General features: G+C 45.4%; 1 protein-coding gene across 1 annotated transcript; it reads right to left on the bottom strand.

Annotated features, from left to right (window-relative positions):
- Positions 1-7244: 7244 nt before the first annotated feature.
- CABP5 (calcium binding protein 5) lies at positions 7245-15180 on the bottom strand. The gene is made up of 6 exons (XM_003406761.4): positions 14643-15180; positions 12654-12684; positions 11782-11925; positions 10449-10558; positions 9714-9861; positions 7245-7270 (listed from the first exon to the last, which is right to left on the bottom strand). The coding sequence occupies exons 1-6, from the start codon at positions 14703-14705 to the stop codon at positions 7245-7247; spliced, it is 522 nt and encodes a 173-aa protein (XP_003406809.1). The 5' UTR covers positions 14706-15180.
- Positions 15181-22334: the final 7154 nt, after the last annotated feature.

Here is a 22334-nt window from a genome sequence, read left to right on the forward strand (position 1 = left end):
GTGAGGGATCAGAACGCATGGGGAAGGAAAAGTTGTTGGCTAGGTTGGTGAGTCTCATGGAGGGGAGACCAGATCCTCAACCCAGGGACCCTCAGAAGTAATTGCAGCCTGCTCTGTCTTCCTGGGGAATCACAGACTTGGTTGGATCTTTTGCAGGTATGTATTAAACCTTTGTCGTTGGAACTGGGGCTCACCCAAGTAGTCCTGGAGGCTCTCGCCTTGAGATCTTTAGTTACATCTGCAAAAACCCTTTATCCAAATAAGGTTCCAGATGAACGTATCTTTTTTTTTGGAGGGGGGGCACCGTTCAACTCACTACATTCATATCCTGGAATAAGCCAGCAAAGTTAAGAGTATGGTCCCACCTTGGCTTACCAACCAAAAACCAAACCAGTTGCTGTTAACTCGATTCCGAATCATGGTGACCCCGTGTGTGCAGAGTAGAACTGCTCCATAGGGTTTTCAAGACTGTGACCTTTTGGAAGCACATCACCAGGCATGTTTTCTGAGGAGACGCCTCTAGGAGTTTGAACCGCCAACCTTTCGGTTAGTAGTTGAGCGCTTAACTGTTTACACCACCCAGGGAATCCTCCGTGACCTATGGAGCCCTGCAAAATGAGGTCCCTGCTCTCTTCTCTCACCTTGTGTTCTGCCACTGCCCCCTCACTTATTACCTTCACTTGAGGAGTGCCCTCCCCTCCCAAGTACTGATCTCATGGGGAATTCCCTGAAAAGCCTCCTGTATGCTTGTCTTCATCCTCAGACAGAGGAAGAACCCTGCAGAGCCAGCCTGGGACATCCCCTCTATATTTCTTCCCTGATCATTCTATCTAATCAAGCCGCCCTGAAACCCTGGTGGTGCAGTGGTTAAGAGCTATGGCTACTAACTAAAAGGTCGGCAGTTCGAATCCACCAGGCACTCCTTGGAAACTCTATGGGGGCGGTTCTAGGGTCACTATGAGTTGGAATCAACTCTATGGCAATGGTTTTTTTCCCCCCTTTCCCAGTGTGTCCCTGGGTGGTGCGAAAAGTTAATGTGCTCGGCTGCTAACAGAAAGGTTGGCAGTTCAAGTCCACCTAGAGGTACCTCAGAAAGTGGCCTGGTGCTCTACTTCCAAAGATCAGCCGTTGAAAACTCTATGGAGCACAGCTCTACTCGGACACATATGGGGTTACCATGAGTTGGAACTGACCCCATAGCAACTGGTTTTTACCTTTTTTCCCCCTGTATCGGTATTCATTTTCATGTGAGTTTTCCTTAAATGGTAATTTTTTATTCTCTCCTCACAGTTGAATGGAAGTTTCAAGAATAACCCCAGGCTGACAGCATGACCCCACACTGCCCAATACAGTAGCCACTAACCACATGGGGCTATTTAATAAGCTAATAAGTGATTAATTTATTAACTGATTAAAATCAATAAATAGTAATTTAAAATAAATTTGATAAATTATTTATTTAATAATTGGTAAATGAAAGTAATATTCATTTTATTAAGTGATAAATAAAACTAATAACTAATTGATTAATAAAATTATTACATACTATTACTTGGCTGCTAACCAAAAGGTCGACAGTTTGAATCCACCAGGAATGGAAACCCTATGGGGCAGTTCTGTTCTGTCCTATAGGATTGTGATGAGTTGGAATCGACTTGACAGCAACAGGTATCATATTTACTAAGGATCCCTGGTTGGCACGGTGGTTAAACGCTCAACTGCTAACCAAACAATTGGCAGTTTGAACCCTACCACCGGCTCCTCAGGAGAAAGATGCGGCAGTCTGCTTCCGTAAAGACTACAGCCTAAAACACTCTGTGGGGCAGTTCTACTCTGTCACATGAGGTCGCCCTGAGTCAGCATTGGTTCGATGGCAACGGGAGTTTTGTATCTTATTTACTCACTTACTTGGTCAAATAATATAATAACGAGTGTTATGGAGAAAAACAAAGCAAGGAAGAGGCTTAGGGGCTCTAGGAGTGAGGAGGGGATTTCCATTCACCGTAAGGTGATTAGGGAGTTCATTGAGCACGATGGGCTTACCTGGGGAACAGCATTTCAGACACAGGGAAGGGCAAGTGCAAAGGCCCTGAGGCAGGTGCAAACCTGGAGTGTCAGGGGGAACAGCAAGGAGACCAGGGTCGCTGGAGAGGAGTAGATGGTAGGCGTCTAATTGTTTCCTAGAGCTGCCATAACAAAGTACCGCAGACTGGGTTTCTTGTCAGAACAGATGCAGTCATGTTTATTCACGTATTTTGTTTCACCTCTGCCTCTGCCCATTATGTCGGGGTCTGGAGTTTTCTCTGGTTTATTCACTGCTACAACTTGATGTCTGGAAGAGGGCCTTTCACACAGCAAGCACTGAATACATTCCTGTGAAAGGAAGGAGGCACTAGCGGCGTAGTGGTTAAGCATTCATTCGGGTCTTAACCAAAACGTCGGCAGTCCGAATCCACCAGTCACTCCTTGGAAACCCAATGGGGCAGTTCTGCTCTGTCCTATAGGGTCTCTAGGAGTTGGAATCGACTCGACAGCAGTGGGTTTGCTTTTGGTCTTGGTGGAAGGAAAGCAGGCAGTCAGGGACGGAGGGAGGGAGGGAGGAAAGAAAGAAGGATGGTTAGGAGGCTTAAAAATAAAATGGTCAATGCAAAGAGTGAACCCTGATGTAAACTATGGGTTTTAGTTAATAATAATGTGTCAGAATTGGCTCATGAACGGTAACAAATGTAATACAGGAGTGCAAGATGTTACCAACAGGGCAAACTGTGTACGGGTTGGTGGGTGGGGAAAAGGGGTAGATGGGATCTCTCTATATTTTCTGCTCAATTTTTCTGAACACCTAAAATTGCTTTAAAAAATAAAGTTCGTGGCTTAGTTACCTGTTGTTGTTAGGTGCTGTCGAGTCAATTTTGACTCACAGTGACCCTATGTACAACAGAACGGAACATTGCCTGGTCCTTCGCCATCCTCACAATCGTTGTTGTGCTTGAGCCCGTTGTTGCGGCCACTGTGTCAGTCCATCTCATTGAGGGTCTTTCTCTTTTTCGCTGATCCTTTATCAAGTGCTGCTGTAAGAAAAAGGCCACCAATGGGTAGCTTTAAAGAACAGAAATTTATTTTTCATAGTCCTGGAGGCTAAAAGTCCAAGTCAGTGTCTGAGCCCTGTCAATTCCTTCTTTGTTGGTAGCCCTGGGAGTTCCTTGGTTCTTTGGCTCATAGACGAGCCTCACATGGTGTCTGTCTTTCCTTCGCCCCCACAGGTAGGTGCCTCTGTGTCCATTCTGCACTTTATATAACTCAGAAGTGATTAGGTTTAGGACCCACCCTACTCTGGTATGATCTCATTAACATAACACAAGAAACCCCGTACTTCCAAACAGGATGATATTGACAGGTACAGGGGTTAGGATTTCAACATGTATTTTGGGAGGAGCACAATTCAATCCATAAGAGTCTGTTAAATTAATTAATTAAAAAAATGGTCTCAGAAAAGAATAAAGGAATAAATGAATAAAGGAATGGCAAAAAGGGAGTGGCCCCAGGTAAGAGGTTAGGAAATTCATTATTCTGGTTCCACCTTTTAAAATCTAAATTTTAATTTATATCTTTAAAATTTATTTATTTATTTTGTTGTTGTTGAGAATATACACAGCAACACATACACCAGTTCAACAGTTTCTACATGTACAGGCATTTCAATGACATTGATTATATTCTTCGAATTGTGCAACCGTTCTCGCTCTCCTTTTCCAAATTGTCTCTTCTCTGTTAACATAATCTCACTGCCCTCTAAGGTCTAATTTATATTTTTATAAAATAAAATTTTTCACTTTTAAAAATACTTTATATAAATTTTATGTAAAATTTTTAAATATTTACTTTATGAAATTTAATTAAATATAATTAATTTTATTTAATCGATTTTTCTATCCCACTTAGATATGCTCTGAAAAATAAAGTCTGTATCTTGGTTTTCCAGTGCCATCACAACAAGAAATACCACAAGTGACTGGCTTTAAAGAACAGAAATTTCTGATCTCACAGCTCTGGAGGCTAAAAGTCCAAATCAGGGTCTCGGCCATGTCGATTCCTTCTGTGAGCCTCTCTCCTAAACAAAAAAACCCAAACCCAATCGCCATCGAATTGATTCTGACTCAGTGTCCCCTACATGGTCACAGTAGTATAGGGGTCAGATCCCCACAGACAGAGTAGGGTTTCCAAGGAGTGGCTGGTAGCTTCAAACTGCCCCATGTTTTGGTTAACAGCTGAGCTTTTAACCACTGCGCCACCAGGGCTCCCTTAAATATAATTAAATGTTATACCTTGAGGTTATTGAACCAGATGACCCATTCTATAATCTACATAATGGATTTCAAAGCATAAAATGAATAAATAAATAAAACTCAGAGGAGGCATGACATGAATTCTTTATTTTGAGGACCTTGGCATTGCCGGGGTGTCCTAGTGCTGCTCTGTAACAGAAATACCCCAAGTGAGTGGTTTAACGAACAGAAATTTTTCTCAGCAGTTGGTGGCTAGAAGCCTGAATTTAGGGTGCCAGCTCTAGGGGAAGGCTTTCTTTCTTGTTGGCTCTGGAGGACGGTCCTTGTCTCTTGAAGCTTCTGTTCCTCCGTTCCTGGAGATCCTCACGTGGCTCGGCTTCTGTCTTCCTCCTCCTGTGCTTGCTTCTCTGTGCCTCCTTTGCCCTTCTCAGCGTCAGAAGTGATTGGCTTTGGACACACCCCTCGCTGATATGGCCTCATTAACATAACAAAGAAAACCCAGTTCGCAGCAGGAATTACATCCACAGGTGTGCTTGTGTTGTTGTGTTGCCTTGGAGTTGATTCTGACTCATGGCACCCCCATGAGACAGAGTAGAACTGACCCACAGGGTTTTAAGGGTGTAATTTTTTTTTTTTTATGGTGCTTTAGATGAAGGTTTACAAAGCAAATTACTTTATTAAACAATTAATACACGTATTGTTTTGCTGCATTGGTTGCCAACCCTGCAATGTGTCAACACTCTTTCCTTCTCGGACCGTGGGTTCCCCATTTCCATTCGTCCAGCTTTCCTGTCCCCTCCTGCCTTCTCGTCCCTGCCCCTGGGCTGGTGTGACCATTTAGTCTTGTACAGATGGTTGAGCTATGTAGATTATTTTTTGTTTTATGGGGCTGTCTAATCTTTGGCTGAAGGGTGAACCTCAGGAACGACTTCAGTACTGAGTTAAAAGGATTTCAGGGGGCCATGCTGTTGGGGTTCCTCCAGTATCTGTCAGACCAGTAAGTCTGCTTTTTTTTGTAAGCTAGAATTTTGTTCTACGTTTTTCTCCAGCTCTGTCCAGAACCTTCTATTGTGATCCCTGTCAGAGCAGTCAGTGATGGTAGCCGGGCACCATCTAGTTGTGCTGGACTCAGTCTGGTGGAGGTTGTGGTAGTTGTGGTCCATTAGTCATTTGGACTAATCCTTCCCTTGTGTCTTTGGTTTTCTTCATTCTCCCTTGCTCCATATGGTGTGGGACCAGTGGAATACCTTAGATGGCCACTCACAAGCTTTTAAGACCCCAGACGCAACTCGTTAAAGTAGGATGTAGAACATTTTCTTTATAAGCTGTTATGCCAGTTGAGCTAGATGTTCCCCAAGACCACGGTCCCTAGCCCTCAGCCCAGTAATTCAGTCCCTCAGGGAGTTTGGATGTGTCTATGGAGCTTCTGTGACTTTGTCAAGGCTGTAGTATCTACGAGAGCAGATCGCCAGGTCTTTTTCCCACAGAGCCACTGTTTGGGTTCCAAATGCCATCCTTTTGGTTAGCAGCAGAGTGCTCAACCACTGTACCACCAGGGCTCCTTATCCACAGGTATAGGGGTTAGTACGCCAACACATATTTTGGGGGGACACAATTCAACCCATAACACCATCGAACAGAAGAAACTTCCCTTAGCAGTGCAGGCTGAAGACTGAGGGCAGAGCGGTATGGAGGCAGGGGGCTTCCTGGAATGGCTTCCTGGCAGCCTGGCTGGGCTGGGGATTTGGAGGTCCTGTCCTCCCTCTCCTTGGGTCATGACATTTTTTGGGTGATTAATTCCCCAGGGATCAGCTTGCCCTAAGCCTTGATAATCCAGATTTGTGATTTAATTCAGTTCCCTGAGTGTCTTACACAAGGAGAGGGAAGCGGGAGGCCGGGGGGTGGGGGGAGGGGGAGCCAATAAATAAATAAATAACCCAGACCGTGCTCCCAGAAAATCAGAAAAGGGGGAAGCTCGCTTTAAATGTCAATTAACGTTTACATTTAAATTTAATTAGTCTTTCTCAACCCCAGATTTATCAAGAACCCTATTTCTAGCCCTGTGGCGTCCCTGGGTGGTACAAACAGTTAATGTGCTTGGCTGTTAACCAGAAAGTTGGTGGTCCGACTACACCCAGAGGCAATTCAGAAGAAAGGCTTGGCAATCTACTTCCAAAAAAATCAGCCATTGAGAATCCCATGGAGCACAGCTCTATCCTCTCACACGTGGAGTTGCCACGAGTTGGAATTGACTTGATGGCAACTGATTTCATTTTTTTTGGTTTTGTTTTTCAGTTCCTGAGTGGTGCAAACATTTAACACTCTTGGCTGTTAACCAAAAGATTGGCGGTTTGAGTCCACCCAGAGGTGCCTCAGAAGAAAGACCTGGCAATCTACTTCCAAAAGGTCACAGCCATTGAAAACCCTATGGAGCAGGACTCGACTCTACACACCGGGGGTTGCACTGAGTTGGAGTCAAACAGATGGCGACTGGCATCTCCAGCCTCATAGCTGATACGCCTCCCTCTTACAGGGAGAAACGAGGGAGTTTAAAGCAGTTAAAAGTAGGAGTGAGGGGTAGACTATGTGCAGAACTTTTTGACAGTGTGATGGGAGAAAGAAAAGACTATTATAATCCCCAGGAAGCTGGGGTAAAAACTCTGATGGAAATAGGGATTTAGGATTCTGTGAAGGACAAAGATGTCGTTAATCATTGGAATTCTTGGGGTGACAACTGGACCTTAGTTCATTCACATTTCCATATGTAGATTCTTCCTCCTTAATCTAGTTCTAGCCACACCCCTCTTCCCCCCGTCCAGGTAAAGTTTATGATTTGTAGTCTGTCCTCAGTCCATGCTGCATACAGCCCTCCCACCCTCTTTCCATTTAGGGGCCATGGGGACTTGATCCTCCACAAGAGCTTGTACCAGGTGGAGAGTGGCTGGGGTTTCCAGAACCTTCTCAGCGAGACATCATCTTCACAAACTCTGCAAAGAAAAGCCCCAGGTGAGGTGCATATTCATAAGATTTGCCAACATTTTTTTTCCCCTGAGCCCTTACTCTGTGCCAGGAGCCCCTGGGTGGTAGAAGCAGTTAACACACTCAGCTGCTAACCCAGAGGGTGATGGTTCGAATCTACATGGGGCACCTAGGAACAAAGGCCTGGCAATCTACTTCCAAAAATAAGCCAGTGGTCCCGACCCCCAACCGGTCATGGGAATGGCGTAGGACTGGGCAGCGTTTTGTTCCCTTGTGCTTCTGGTTGCCGTTGAAAACCCTATGGAGCAGTTCCACTCTGACACCCATGAGTTGGAGTTGGACTTGGACTTGATGGCAACTGGTTTTGGTTTTTCGGCTGAGTACATGATTCCTTTTTGTTTTCCCCAAAACTTTGGAAGAAAGGCATCAGCATTGCCCCCATTTTACAGATGTGGAAACTGATACTTAAAGAGAATAAAACCAAAAAAACCAAACCCAGTGCCGTCGAGTCGATTCTGACTCATAGTGACCCTATAGGACAGAGTAGAACTGCCCCATAGAGTTTCCAAGGAGCGCCTGGCGGATTTGAACTGTTGACCCTTTAGTTAGCAGCCGTAGCACTTAACCACTGCGCCACCAGGGTTTTCTAAAGAGAGAATAAGTAACTATGATATGACACACAGTTGATAAGAGGCAATTATGAATTTGGACCTGTGAATCTGACCCCAGACTTCCAGCTTCTAACCAGTCCACTTCCCTTCTTGGGGAACAGTTTTTTATTTATTTTATTGTACTTTAGGTGAAAGTTTACAGCACAAATTAGTTTCTCACTCCAAAAATTTCCATACACTCTTTCAGCTCGGTAATGAAGCCACTCTTGAAGTTTACCCTTTAGCCACAGATTAAACAGTCCCATGGAACAAAACAAGATTAAAGGGGTGCACCAGCCCTGGGGCAGGGAGTGGGAGGTAGCAGGGAACAGGACAGCTGGTAATAGGGAGCCCAGGGTTGAGAAGGGAGAGTGTTGACATGTCGTGGGGTTGTTAATCAGTGTCATACAACAATGTGTGTACTGTTTGATGAGAAACTAGTCTGTTCTGTAAACCATCTAAAGTTCAATAAAAAAAATTTATACACAAGTCGTTTTGTGACATTAGTTGTAATCCCTGCAATGTGTCAGCACTCTCCCCCTTTCCCTTTCCATCTCGGGTTCTCTGTGTCCATTTATCCAGTTTTCCTGTCCCTTCCTGCCTTCTTGTCTTTGCTTTTGGGCAGGAGTTGCCCATTTGGTCTCGTAGACTTGATTGAACTAAGAAGCACGTTCCTCATGTGTATAATTGCTTGTTTTTATTGGCCTGTCTAATCTTTGGACGAAAGGTGAACTTTGGGAGTGGCTTCAGTTCTGAGTCAGCAGGGTGTCTCGGGGATTCCTCCAGTCTCTGTCAGACCAGCGAGTCTGGTCTTTTTGTGTGAATTTGAATTTTTTTCTACATTTTTCACCCACTCTGTCCGGGACCCTCTATTGTGATCCCTGTTAGAGCCGTCAGTGGATCAGGGAATATTTTGTTCCTATGATCAGGGAACTCAGTAAGCAAGGAAAGGATGGGAGAGCTGGGAGTGAGCTCTGAGTGTAAGAATGGGCCGCCTGGATGGAGTGTCCCAAGGAGCTGTTGTTGTCGTTGGGTGCCAAGGAGCTGTTGTTTTGGGGTGCTATCAAGTCATTTCTGACTCACAGCGACCCCATTTGACAGAGTGGAGCTGCCCTGTAGGGTTTTCTAGGCTGTTACCTTTACAGAAGCAGACTGCCACATCTTTCTCCCAGGCAGAAGGTGGGTTAAACTACTGACCTTTTGGTTAACAGCCGAGTGCTTAACCACAGCCTAGTGGGAGACATTGAGCTTTTTGGAACGACATGGGCAGAAAGGGATAGAAACAAACCAAAAGCCAAGCCAGGTGCCATGGAGTCAACTCCAACTCATGGTGACCCCATATGTGTCACAGTAGAACTGTGCTCCATAGGGTTCTCATGGCTGTGACCTTTTAGAAGCAGATCTCCAGGCCTTGCTTCCCAGATGCCTCTGAGTGGGTTCGAAGACCACCAACCTTTCAGTTAGTAGTCGCGTGCTCAGGTGTTTTCGCCAGCCACTGCTGCCATCGAGTCGGTTCTGACTCGTGGCGCCTCCATGTGCTGCAGAATAGAACTGCTCCATAGGGTTTTCATGGCTGTGACTTTTCAGAAGCAGATTGCCAGGACTTTCTTCCGAGCACCTCTGGGTGGGTTTGGACCACCAAGCATTTTGTTTGCTTAACCATTCGGTTAGAACGAACACTTCCAAAGCCAACCACCACCACCCTGAAGCTGGAAGAAGAGTGAGAAAGGTTGGCTGACTTGGAAAAGCACAGAGGAGCTGGGCATGAATTCCAGCAGTGGCTGCCCCCATACAAGGTCACCTTCAAAGTCAACGGTGCCGTCCCCGTTAACATCGGCCTCCCGGACCACCTCAGAGATCTCCCGGGCCGTAAGCCTCTCTCCCAGAAGCCTCTGCATGGCCTGCTGCAGCTCCGCCAGCGTGATCTCACCATCCCCGTTGGCGTCAAACTGGATAGGAGCAGAGGGGAAAATGCTAGCAATAACAACGACAAGGGCAATAATAATAATTGTTGTGCATGCCATCAAGTTGATTCCAACCCGTTGTTGTAGGGTGCCATTGAGTCAAGTCCAACTTATATCGAACCTACAGGACAGAATAGAACTGCCTTATAGGGTTTCCAAGGCTGTAAATCCTTATGGAAGCAGATCGCCTGGTCTTTAATCCCGAAGAGCTGCTGGTGGGTGTGAATCTTTCAGTTAGCAGCAGGGCTCCATAGTGATAATAACCCACTGCTGTTGCGTCAATTCTGACTCATAGTGACTCTATGGGACAGAGTAGAACTGCTCCATAGAGTTTCCAAGGCTGTAATCTTTATGGAAGCAGACTGCCACATCTTTCTCCCGTGGAGCAGCTGGTGGGTTTGAACCACCGACGTTTCGTTTATAACCACTGCGCCACGAGGGCTCCTTTAAACCCCACCACAGCTAGGAAGAAAAGTTGGCTTTGCTTGGTCCTGTCCTGTCTATAGTAATGACTAATCATAGACCTCTGGGGCTCATCCACTACCTCCAGCAGCAGGAAACTCTGAACTCACCTCCTTGAAGGCATCTCGCATCTCCTGGACTCCGATCATACCAGCTGTTTCTGCAAGCAATTTGGGGGTCATGAGCTCCACAAAGTCATCAAAGTCTACACGGCCACCCACTGAAGGCAAAAAAGGCAGGTTAAGTGAAGCTCCATGTGCACCAGCCTTCCACTACCTTACTCTGTTCCTCAAATATATTCAAGAAATGGACTTGCTCCCACTTCTCTTTCTTCTAAGAGCTGTCTTTGACCTCCTCCCTCCAACTCAAGCCCTTATGTGCCTCTAATCCGAACAGAGATGGACAGGGTGTGGTATGGTAGCAAAAACTAACTACTGTCCAGGTGACCTTGAGCCAAGCTCTTAATTGGTTAAGCTCTCTGTTCCCTCATCTGTACAATGGGAAGGAAGATATGAATTAAATCAGCACCAAAGTCTCTTTTAGGTAAGAAGTCTCTTCCAAATCTGAATAATACCTTGTCCTTGAATTAAAAAAAAAAAAAAAAATTTTTTTTTTTTTTTTTTTGAATTCAACCTTGTTTACTCAGTTACAACCTTGTTTACTCAGTTACAGACTTTGCCCAGAAGCAAAGTCAAGGGAACGTCATTTCAGCTTTGATCTCAAAATCAATCCTGGCAATCTGCTGCCATAAAGATCATAGCCTAGAAAACCCTATGGGTAAGTTTTACTCTGCCACGTGGGGTCACTATGAGTTGAAATGGACTCCGTAGCACCTAACACCAACAACATTCATATAAAAACCCATGCTTTTTGCAACACTATTTATCAACATTAGCTCCAACTCCAATTCTGTTTCCAATGTCGGATAAAGCTCCGGTCTTGTGCTCTACTGATGAATCTTAGTGGTGATATCCATAAGTTACATTTAATAAGTATTTCCTGGAGGCTACGCCTTTGCCAGGAAACCCTGGTGGCGTAGTGGTTAAGTGCTACTGCTGCTAACCAAAGGGTTGGCAGTTCAAATCCTGCTGCAATAGCACCTTTATCCCTTCCCTCCCATAGTCCTACGAGGTAAGGAGTGATATCATCTTCACTTGACGGATGAGGAGACTGTGACACAAGAGGGGGGGTTAATATCACTTTTCAAAATGACTAATCAGTAAAATAATAGAACTGGAACTTGAACTCAGATCTACCTCTAAAAGCCATTCTTTAAACACTTCAAATGATGCCTCTCTTCGTCAGAACCATTTTCTTTTCAGATTTCTTGCACCTCTCACCCTCCTCTCTATCCCCAGTTCTACTCTCAACCTCCATATCCTTCCCAACTCCATCTTTAGTCCTCCCCTAACTCAGGTCATTCCTCCCACCCCCTGGCCTCACAGTTCATGCGTATTTGCTGGCCCAGTTCAGTCAGTTCCATCTCCGTGGGCATATATCCCATCGTCCTCATGAGATTCCCCAAATCCTTACAAGAGATGAACCCATCTCGGTCTTTGTCAAACTCAAGGAATGCTTCCCGGAGCTCTGAAAGTAAAGACAGAAAAGCTTTGGGAAATGTGAAAACAATGGGAAAGAGTAGCATCATTTGAAACTATCAATGAGGCACTCGCTAGAGATTCCTCAAAAGAGAATACAGAGAAACATGTGAAAGCCGGAACTCGAAAGGACTGCCTTGTTTTTCCAGGTCTCATAAATTTTTGACCTTTGACAGGGTGCAGTCCCCACTTTTCTATCATTCTCTATTAAGAATCCTACCTCCTAAACACCCAGTGAGTTTTCCTTTTCTGACAGGGTTCCACCTTATGCAGGTTCCAGCTTCACAGGTTTTATTGTACCTTAAAATAAACAAACAAAACCCAAAACAAAAGCTTCAAAGGATAGTGACGTATGAAATATGTTCACAAGAGGGATGATTCCTGAGGCCACTAAATGATGGCACGGAAATCCTTCAAATTCTTGAGTGAAGTTATGGAGAACCTCAAAACCACCGAGAGAAAACCCAACAATTCATCCTAAAACGCATGTGTCCTTCCTGGGTCTTGGAGACACTTGGGGATAGAGATACCTCTAAGTATTTTGGGAGGTGCTTAAACTGTCATGAGAAAGAGTTCCAGAAAATCTGAATTAAGTGAGAAGGGAGAGGGATGTAAAATTTTCATGTAAAGAGATTTACACTGAAATATACAAATGGGTAGGAGGGCAGGGTAAGTGGGAGGATGGCAATGTGAGGTGTTTGGGGGAGACGGTGTTACCTTCAATCTCATCTTGTCCTAGTGGTCTTTCCTGGAAAGAAATTCAAGGGAAAGGGAATGTGGAGAGAGGGTTAGGAATCCAACACCCAGCTTCTCCAAACATGTCTCATTCTTCCAAGTTACTCCTTACCCTTTCCCTTTTCCCATTCTTGCTCATCTCTTCTCCCTCACATCCCCTAACTCCCATTCCATGTCTCTTGGACTCTCGCCCTCTTCCCCACTCCTTCTTCTCTTCTCTCCCACCCTTGAATCTTGATTTCTCTCCTTCTGCCTTTCAGAGGAGCCCTGGTGGCACAGTGGTTATAGCGCTTGGTTGCTAACCAAAAAGGCTGAAGGTTCAAACTCACCAGCCTGCTTCTGTAAAGATTACAGCCTTGGATGGTGCCCAGCTACCACCTTCAGAGTGCTGACTCTGTGCCAGTCAATTTCTACAATTATTTTATTTAAACCTCAGAACCCCTCTGTATGGTATATCCAAATATCATTTCCATCTCACTAGTGAGGAAGCGGAGGCACAGAGAGGTTAAGGAGCCTGCCCAAGGTCCCACAGCTCATAAGTGGCAGATTCCCGCTACCTCCAAGGCACAGAGGCATTAAAGTACTTCCTCAAGGTCATGCAGCAAGTCAAGCACAGGTCTGGGGTTTACATTCAGGGATCTTGACTCCCAGGTCAGAGTTCTTTCCACTATACCCCATGGATATATACCTCATGGGGTCACCATGAGTTGGAATTGACTTAACAACAACTAACAACAGCAATGTACCCCATCGACTTTTCCACCTGCCTCTGTTTTTTCTTCTAAGCGTTAGAATCCCTTTTCATATGGCCAATATTCAGTGGAATCCAAGATGATCAGTGCCACCAAGACCAATCCCTAGAACTTCTAAGAACTTCCAATCATTGCTGCCCCTGCTCACTCCCAGACATACCTGAAGGATTGGACCACCTGGGGAATTTTCCCAACCTCTTGCTTGTTTCACCCTCATATTTCCTTTTATCCTTTGAACCCTTCCCCCAGCTCCTGTTTTTCGTTATCCCCTTCCCCCAAAATTCCCTCCCTTTCTTTTTTCAGTGATCATAAAGCTTAGCAATGAGAACACACTCATTGGAATCAAACAATCCGACCAGGTCACTTAGTAATTGTGTAACCTTAAGTCAAGACCCATGACGCAGAGCCTCAGTTTCCTCAGCTGTCAAATGGGAATGAAAGTATCACTGATCTCATGAGTTGTTCTGAGGATTAACTGGCATCAGGAATGCAGAATCCTTTGCACAGGGCTGGGCACATAGCAATGACTTAATAAGGGGTAGCTTTTTTTTTATTAGTTAGTATCATCATGGGGACATTGGTGGTTCAGTGGTAGAATTCTTGCCTCCCATGCAGAAGATCTGGGTTCAGTTCTGGTTCAATGCATGTCAGTAGTGGCTTGCATGTTGCTACAATGCTGAACAAGTTTCAGCAGAGCTCCCAGATTAAAATGTATGAGGAAGAAAGTCCTGGCAATCTACTTCTGAAAAGTCAGCCAACAAAAACCTGATGGATTACAATGGTCCGATCTGAAACTGATGGTGGGGATGGCACCGGACTGGGCAGTGTTTCGTTCAGCATTGTGTATGGGGTTGCCATGAGCTGGGGGCTGACTTAATGGAAGCTAACAACAACATTGGTATCATCCTTGCCGTTGCTATGCATGTCCATAGAAGAGTGATCATCATCAACAATGACATCACCCCAACTCAATCTCTTGTTTTATTTTTCTCCCCCTTCCTCTCCTCCTTTTTGCTTCTCATTTTACCCTTACGCATTTCCCTGGCCCACACGTCCCCACTGAGCTGGGATTCAGCTACCTTCTCTGTTCGTGCTCTTTCCATCTGTTCCCCTTGTTTCATTGCACCCACCATGACATCATCTGTCCTTCTCCTCGTTTTCCCTAAGTCTCAGCTCTTCTTGCCCTGCCCCCACCTTTCCCCACCATCCCCCACCTCACCCGCTGTTTCTCAGCGATGCCTTTTCTTAAGAAGATGCAGGCAGGGCCCATGGGAAACTGCATGGAGGGGGCAGGACGGAGATCGCCAGGTACCAATCTCAAGACGGTTGCCCTCCTTCCAGTTTCCTCCTTGGTGTCTCAGCCTCCTTATCTTCTCTACCACTCCTTGTGCTGCCTCTGTTGGCCTCACCCTCAGTCTCTGGGTCTTGGTGCTGTGACAGCTGGGGTGGAAATCTCTCTCTGGGTTGGGGAGGGGTCACAGCTGTTCCTGCATACCCATCTGGCTCAAATGAGACAGTCTCAGGCTCCGACCTTTTATCCCCAAAATAGATTGGAAAGATCGTCTCAAAAATGAGGATTAGAGCAGAGGGCGGGCATCTGTCATTCGATATTCCAATAACCATTCTTTTTTTTTTTAGATTTATTTATTTATGTTTATTGTGCTTTAGATGAAATTTTACAGAGTGAATTAGTTTCTCATTAAGCAATATGCAACTCGTTTTTTGACATTGGTTACCAACCCTGTGATGTGTCAACACTCTCCCCTTCTCCACCCTCCCCAATAAGCATTCTGATTGCTCACTCTGAGTCAGGCTCCTGTGAAGATGGGGAGGACACGGCCTCTGTCCTCAAGGAGCCTCTAGAGTGAGTGAGGGATGTGTGCAAATTAAGGTGCCTGGGTGGCCCAAATGGTTTCTGCTCGGCTGTTAACTGAACGGTGGCAGTTCAGACCCACCCAGTGGTGCCACAGAAGAAAGGCCTGGTGATCTGCTTCTGTAAAGATTACAGCCAAGAAAACCCTATGAGGCACCATCCTACTCTGTAACACATGGGGTTGCCATGAGTTGGAACCAACATGACAGCAATAGATTTTTTTTGTTTGTTTAATTAAGCATGGAGTCCCTGGGTGGTGCAAATGGTTAACATGCTTGGATGCTAACCAAAAAGTTGGTAGTTCAAGCCTACCCAGCAGCACCATGGAAGAAAGGCCTGGCAATCTGCTTCTATAAAGCTTACAGTTAAGAAAGTCTTATGAAGCAATTCTACTCTGTCACGCATGGGGTTGCCATGACTCGGGGCCACCTCGATGGCATGGGCTTGGTTTGGGGGCAGGCAGGATGTGCAAATGAGCGGAATGAGGAATTGTGCAATACCATGGCTCTGGGAAATTAGTCATGCATAGTGATTAAGAGCATGGGGTTTGCTCTTCTTCTGCTCAGCCTCTTCCCCCTCCTTCTACTACCATTTCTTCTTTTCCTTCTCCTTCTTGTTCTTTTTTGGCCATTTCAATCATTTTTACATGTACAATTCAGTGACATTAATTACATTCACCATATTGTGCAACCATCACTACTATCCGTTTCCAAAATTTCCCATCAGCCTTCATAGAAACTCAATGCCCCCTTAAGCAATAACTCCCTTTCCCCCTACCACTCACCTCTGGTTACCACCAATCAACTTTGGTCTACATGCATTTTCCTATTCCGGATATTTCGTTAACCTTCCCTTTCTTTCTTCCTGAATAATTCAGTGGGGACAGAGCAAGGCAGGTGTCCATGCTAGTTGGGGTGGGGGAGCAGGTGGGAGTGAGAAGTCATGGTGGTCCAGAATGGGGTATCGGAATCCAAGGGGTTAGGACACCGTCCACATGGGGGGATACTGAGGACACTCTGGTGTGGGGACCCAGAGTTCAAATGGGGTAGCAGGGTGAAGAGGGAGTCCCCACAGAGGAGCCATACCACTTCACAGCCACTAGGATATCTATAGGAAAAAAACAAACAGAAAATAATAAGTGTTGCAAGGATGTGTAGACACTGGTACCCTCCTACATTGCTGGTGGGAATACAAAATGGTGCATCTGGGAAAACAGTCCAGAAGTTCTTCAAAAAGTCAAACATAGAGTTATCATATGATCCAGCAATTCCACTCCTACCATACGCCCAGCAATTCCCCATGGCCCAGAGTGTTGGAGCCCGAGAAGGGTGAGGGTGATCCTCAACTTGACCTTTTTCCCATAATAATAACATAGCCACTATTTAGTTAGCCCCTACTATGAGTCAGGCATTGTTCTAAGTGTTTTACGTGTATTATCTCATTTAATCCTCAAAACAACCCTAAAGGGTAAGTGCTGTTATTATTGAAGTGGAAAGGGTGAAAGGTCATCATCAGGGAAATGTGAATCCATGCCATAATGAGATACCGCTTCACACCCACCAAGACGGCTATTAAACAAAACACGACACCCCAAAATAACAGATGTTGGTGAGGATGTGTAGAAATTGGTGCCCTCAGGCACTGCTGTTGGGTGGTGCAGCTGGAAAAAGAATCCAGCACTTCTTCAAAAAGTTTGACACTGAATTACCACACGACCCAGCAATTTCACTGCTAGGTATAACCCGCTGCCGTCCAGTCAATTCCCACTCATAGCGACCCTACAGGACAGAGTAGAACTGCCCCATAGGGTTTTCTAGGCTGTAATCTTTATGGCGGGAGCCCTGGTGGTGTAGTGGTTAAGTGCTTGGCTGCTAACTGTAAGGTTGCTGGTTCGAACCCACCAGCCGCTCCAAGGGAGAAACATATGGCAGTCTGCTTCCATAAAGATTACAGCCATGAAAACCCTATGGGGCAGTTCTACTCTGTGTTTCAGGGTTCCTATGAGTCGGAATTGATTAGAACGCAGTGAGTTTTGGTGTTTTTGGAATCTTTATGGGAGCAGATTGCAGGGCCTTTCTCCCATGGAGCTGATGGGTGGGTTCAAACCACTGACATTTTTAGCACCCAAGTACTTAACCACTGCGCCACCAGGGCTCCTTATCACAAATTTAGATGATGAGATACCCAAGCTCTGCTGTCTGCTGGTGAAATTCCTAAAACTGGAAAACTGGAATTCTGGTCCCTGTGCCAGCCCCTCTACTCATATGCTGGATATATTAGTTGCTATCAAGTCGACTTCACTCATGGCAACCCTGTGTATGTCAGAGCAGAACTGCTCTCCAGAGGGTTTTCAATGGCTGGTTTTTTGAAAATAAATCACCAGACCTTTCTTCTGAGGCACTTCTGGGTGGACTTGAACCGCCAACCTTTTGGTTAGCACCCAAACATGTCAACTGAACCACCCAGGATGGTCCTGGGCAAAAATGGTCCCACTTGCAGATTCACGGGAGACAGTAACTCAGTCTCCAGGTATCTATAGAAAGTAAGTGTTTAAATGATTTCTCGGTCACAAAGGTGATACACTCTAGGGTGTATTTAATCTCTTACATAAGAGGGATTGAGTGACTACCTATGGTCACAGAGCTTAAAATACAACGACTCATCTGGTACCCTGGCTCTTAGTGAATTGGCCAGAAGCGAATCCATGAGAATTGATTCACCCAGTGGCACTTAGCCAAAGCCTCCTCTCCAGATATTCAATTTGTTGATCAAAATACATGTTTCTCTAAAGAGCCCTGGTGGCACTATGGTTAAGTGCTCAGCTGCTAATGAAAAGATTGTCGGTTCGAGCCCACCCATCAGCTCTGCAGGAGAAAAATCTGGCAATCTGCTTCTGTAAAGATTATAGTCTAGAAAGCCCTAGGGGGCAGCTCTACTACGTTACATGCGGTCACTACGAGTTGGAATCGACTGAATGGCAACTAACGACAACAATACTGTACATGTTTCTAACAATGCTCTAAGAAGCCCTGGTGGCACAGGGGTTAAAGTGCTCACTGCTAACCAAAAAACTCGGTGGTTCAAATCCACCAGCCACTCTGAGGGAGAAAGATGTGGCAGTCTGCTTCCGTAAAGATTAAAACCAAGCCAAACCCATTGCCGTCTAGTTGATTCCTACTCATAGAGACCCTACAGGACAGAGTAGAACTGCCCCATAGGGTTTCCAAGGAGCACCTGGTGGATTTGAATGGTTAGCAGCCAAGCTATTAACCACTGCACCACCAGGGCCTTGGAAACTCTACAGGGCAGTTCTACTCTGTTCTGTAGGGTCACCATGAGTTGGAATCGACTCGAGGGCAACAGGCAGATTCTTGACTAAAGCTAATTTTTTAAAGGTGCCCCCTCCTCAAGTAAAAGAAATAAAAGTGCTCCACAGTGCCTTCGGGTTCTGCAGATTTTTCTAAGAACTCTGAGAAAAGGAAAAGGGACCAAAAGGGTGGGCTCTGTGACCCCTCCTTTGACCAGAGCACCTCTGACCTCTGTTGGTCATCTGCTTGATGTTAGATGTTAAATGAACAAATGGTTGTGCTGTTAACTGTGGAAAGCCACTGTATTAATAATAATGCCTATCGTTTATTGAGGAGTCCCTGGGTGGTGCAAATGGTTGAGCCCTCAACTACTGGCCAAAAGGTGTCTGTTCGAACCCACCCAGAGATGCCTTGAAAGACAGGCCTGGTGGTCTGCTTCTGAAAGGACACAGCCTTGAAAACCCTATGGAGCACAGCTCTACTCTGTACACATGGGGTTGCCATAGTCAGAATCAACTTGATGGCAACTAACAATAACAACAACAACAACAACAAAGTTTATTGACCACTCAGGCTGGGCCAGACACTGTTCTAAGGTCTCAAGACTCTTTAACTCATTTAAGGCTCTCAATGATATAGGCACCCTAATACCAAGGCTGCAATCTTTACAGAAGCAGACAGCCACATTTTTCTCCTGGTCTACAGGTAGGGGGTTAGGATTTATAACACATGTTTTGGGGGACCATAGTTTAGTCCATCACATCAGACACAGAGGTGAAAGAACTTGCCCATTGAGCAGGGAATGGAAACAACTCATTTCTATAGTCCTGATGCTTAATCACTGGTTGGTAGATGGAAGAGAATGGGAAGGAAAGGGAAATGAAAGAAAGAGGGAGGTAAGAATGGGGGAATGGAAAAGGTGGCAGAGGAAATGTCTACCTAGAGAAGACGGTGGAGGGGAAGACACTATGAGGGTAGGTAGGAAAGGGCAGAAGGCAAGACTCTCCCAAGAACGGTAGAAATGAAAGAATAGAGGGATACACTGAGGGAAAAGGGGGTGCAGTGGCCATCCAAGATACAATTATTGGTCTTTACTCCTCTGGAGCAAAAGAAAAAGAAGGAAGCCCAAGAGTCAGAGAAGGCATCAGTCTACAGAACTAATTGTCTGCATGAACCATGGCCTGCTCTACAGTGAGACTTAAAAGAACTAGATGGTGCCTGGCTATCATTACCCAGTGTTCTAATCAGGGCCACAATAGATGGATCCTGCTAGAAAGGGAGAAAAATGTGGAACAGAACTTTGAGTTCTCAAAAAATACAGAATGACTGGATCCATTAAGCCTGGAGGAGTCCCTGAGACTACTGCCCCAAGATACTCTTTAAACCTGGAACCGAAGCTATCCCCTCAAGTCGACTTTTAGCATAATAGTACATCAGCTCATAAAGTAATGAATATAACCCTTGAGTACTATGCTTTTTGGAAAAATCATCTACAGTAAAACCTGTGAAAGCTGGAACCTATGTAAGGCGAAAACCTGCCAGAGAAGGGTAACTCAAATGTTTTGCACTAAAAAAGTGATAGAAAAGATTGCATCCTGTCAAAGGCGGAAAATTTGTGAGGCCTGGAAAAACAAGGCAGTCCCATCAAATTCCAGCCTTCACAGATTCCACTGTATATGAGACCAAATGGTCAACAACTGCACAGCATAGATGAGATGGTGGTGGGGGGGGAGGGGGATAAGACTACATTAATGGGAACTGAACATCTAGAACAGAAATAATGAGAATGTTGACACGATGCAAAGAATGTAACCAATGTCACTGAACAATATGTAGAAATGGTTGAATGGTGTTATGGATTGAATTGTATCCTCCAAAAATACGTGTTGTAAATCCTGACGTCTGCTTGTGGTTATAATCCCATTTGTGAATGGGTTGTGTTTGTTATATTAATGAAGCCGGATTACGTTACATCAGTGAGGATTTGGTTATGTTTATTATGTTAATGAGGCAGGATTAGTGTGCGTCTTAGGCTGGGTTCTCTAGAGAAGCAAAACTAGTAAAGTATATAAATATATATATAGAGAGAGATTTATATCAAGGAAATGGCTCACACAGTTTTTTAGAGGTGCCTTTAAGAGCTCAGCTGCTAACCAAAAGGTCAGCAGTTCAAATCCACCAGCTGCTCCTTAGAAACCCTATGGGGCAGCTCTCTTCACTATGAGTTGAAATTGACTCAACATCAATGAGTTTGGTTTAGGAAACCCTGGTGGTATAGTGGTTAAAAGCTACAGCTACTAACCAAAAGGATGGCAGTTCGAATCCACCAGGCACTCCTTGGAAACCACATGGGACAGTTCAATTCTGTCCTATAGGGTAGCTATGAGTCGGAATCAACTTGACTGCAATGGTTTTTGGTAATGTCCCAAGTCCGTCAGGCAAGAAAGAGGCTTCTCCTCACTCATGTAGTCACAGGGGCTGGTGAACACAAGATCAGCAGGCTGGAGAGCAGGGCTGTTGCTTACAGGCTGTGAAGACGGATGAATCTCAAGATCAGCAGGCAAGACCGCAGGTAAACTGCTAGCTCAAGTCCCAAGAACCGGAGGCTAGACGAACAGGAGCCAGCTGCAGGATCCGGAACAAGCAAAAGCCTGGGCAAGGAGAGCAGGAAGGACTAGATGGTGGAGGGCCAAGAGATGAAGGCTGAGGGGGTGGTAAGCCACCGCAGACCCCACTCTCACTGGTACCATTCACAGCAGATTCCATCATGAGGGTGGTCACATATCAAATCTCAACAGGGAAGTGACCACAACAATATATAGCTGCCAAAACACTGAGAATCATGGCCCAGCCTTGACATATAATCTTAACCATTATAGTGTGTATCTTGAGTTTTTTATATCTCTTTTGAGATATAAAAGAGATTAAACAAGCAAGGGAGAGGTGGGGGAAGAGAGATGCCAAGCCACATGCAGATCACCCAAGAGCAGAAGCTCAAAGAGACAAGGACCTTCCTCCAAAGCTGACAGAGGAAGAAAGTGTTCTCCTAGAGTCGGCACCCTGAATACAGACTTCTAACCTCCTAAACTGTGAGGAAATAATTTCATGTTTGTTAAAGCCTCCCACCTGTGGTAGTTTTGTTATAGCAGCCCTCGATAACTAAGACAAATGGGGGCCTGTTTTGCTGGGCACACTGTCACCAAAAATACATTAAGATATTATTTTAAAAAGAGGGGATGCATTAAACCAAAACACACACACTCAAACCACCAGTCAAGCAGCAAGCATTTATTGAGCACTTAATATATTCTCAGAGCTCCACTTGGCTGTGAAGAGAGAGCCCATGATGTAGGTTCAAGCTGTCACCCTTACAGAGCTGACCATCTGGCAACATGGGCAGAGAGGAAATAATAAGAGAGTCATTAAGTGGCTTTGGTCTCGATCACCACATTCATTTTGGTCATCTGGACATTGGACACAATGGCTCTGATGGTCAGAGTCATGCTCCAGCTCCAGGATCTCCCGGGGACCCCCAGGACACATTTCACTACCTTCATCTCTTTGGACCCTTTCTCCTGCAGGATGCTGTCAAAGATATGCTCCAGCTGGTCACTGGTAATTGGCCCAGTTAGGACAGCCAAGGTGAACTCGATGCTGTGAAGGGCATAGTTGAAGGGTGTAGAGAACAGGAGGGCCAGGTGGACTTCTGGGCCGTGGTAGACCAGCAAGC

Source organism: Loxodonta africana, chromosome 11, assembly GCF_030014295.1.
Source record: "Loxodonta africana isolate mLoxAfr1 chromosome 11, mLoxAfr1.hap2, whole genome shotgun sequence".
Lineage (NCBI taxonomy): Eukaryota > Metazoa > Chordata > Mammalia > Proboscidea > Elephantidae > Loxodonta > Loxodonta africana.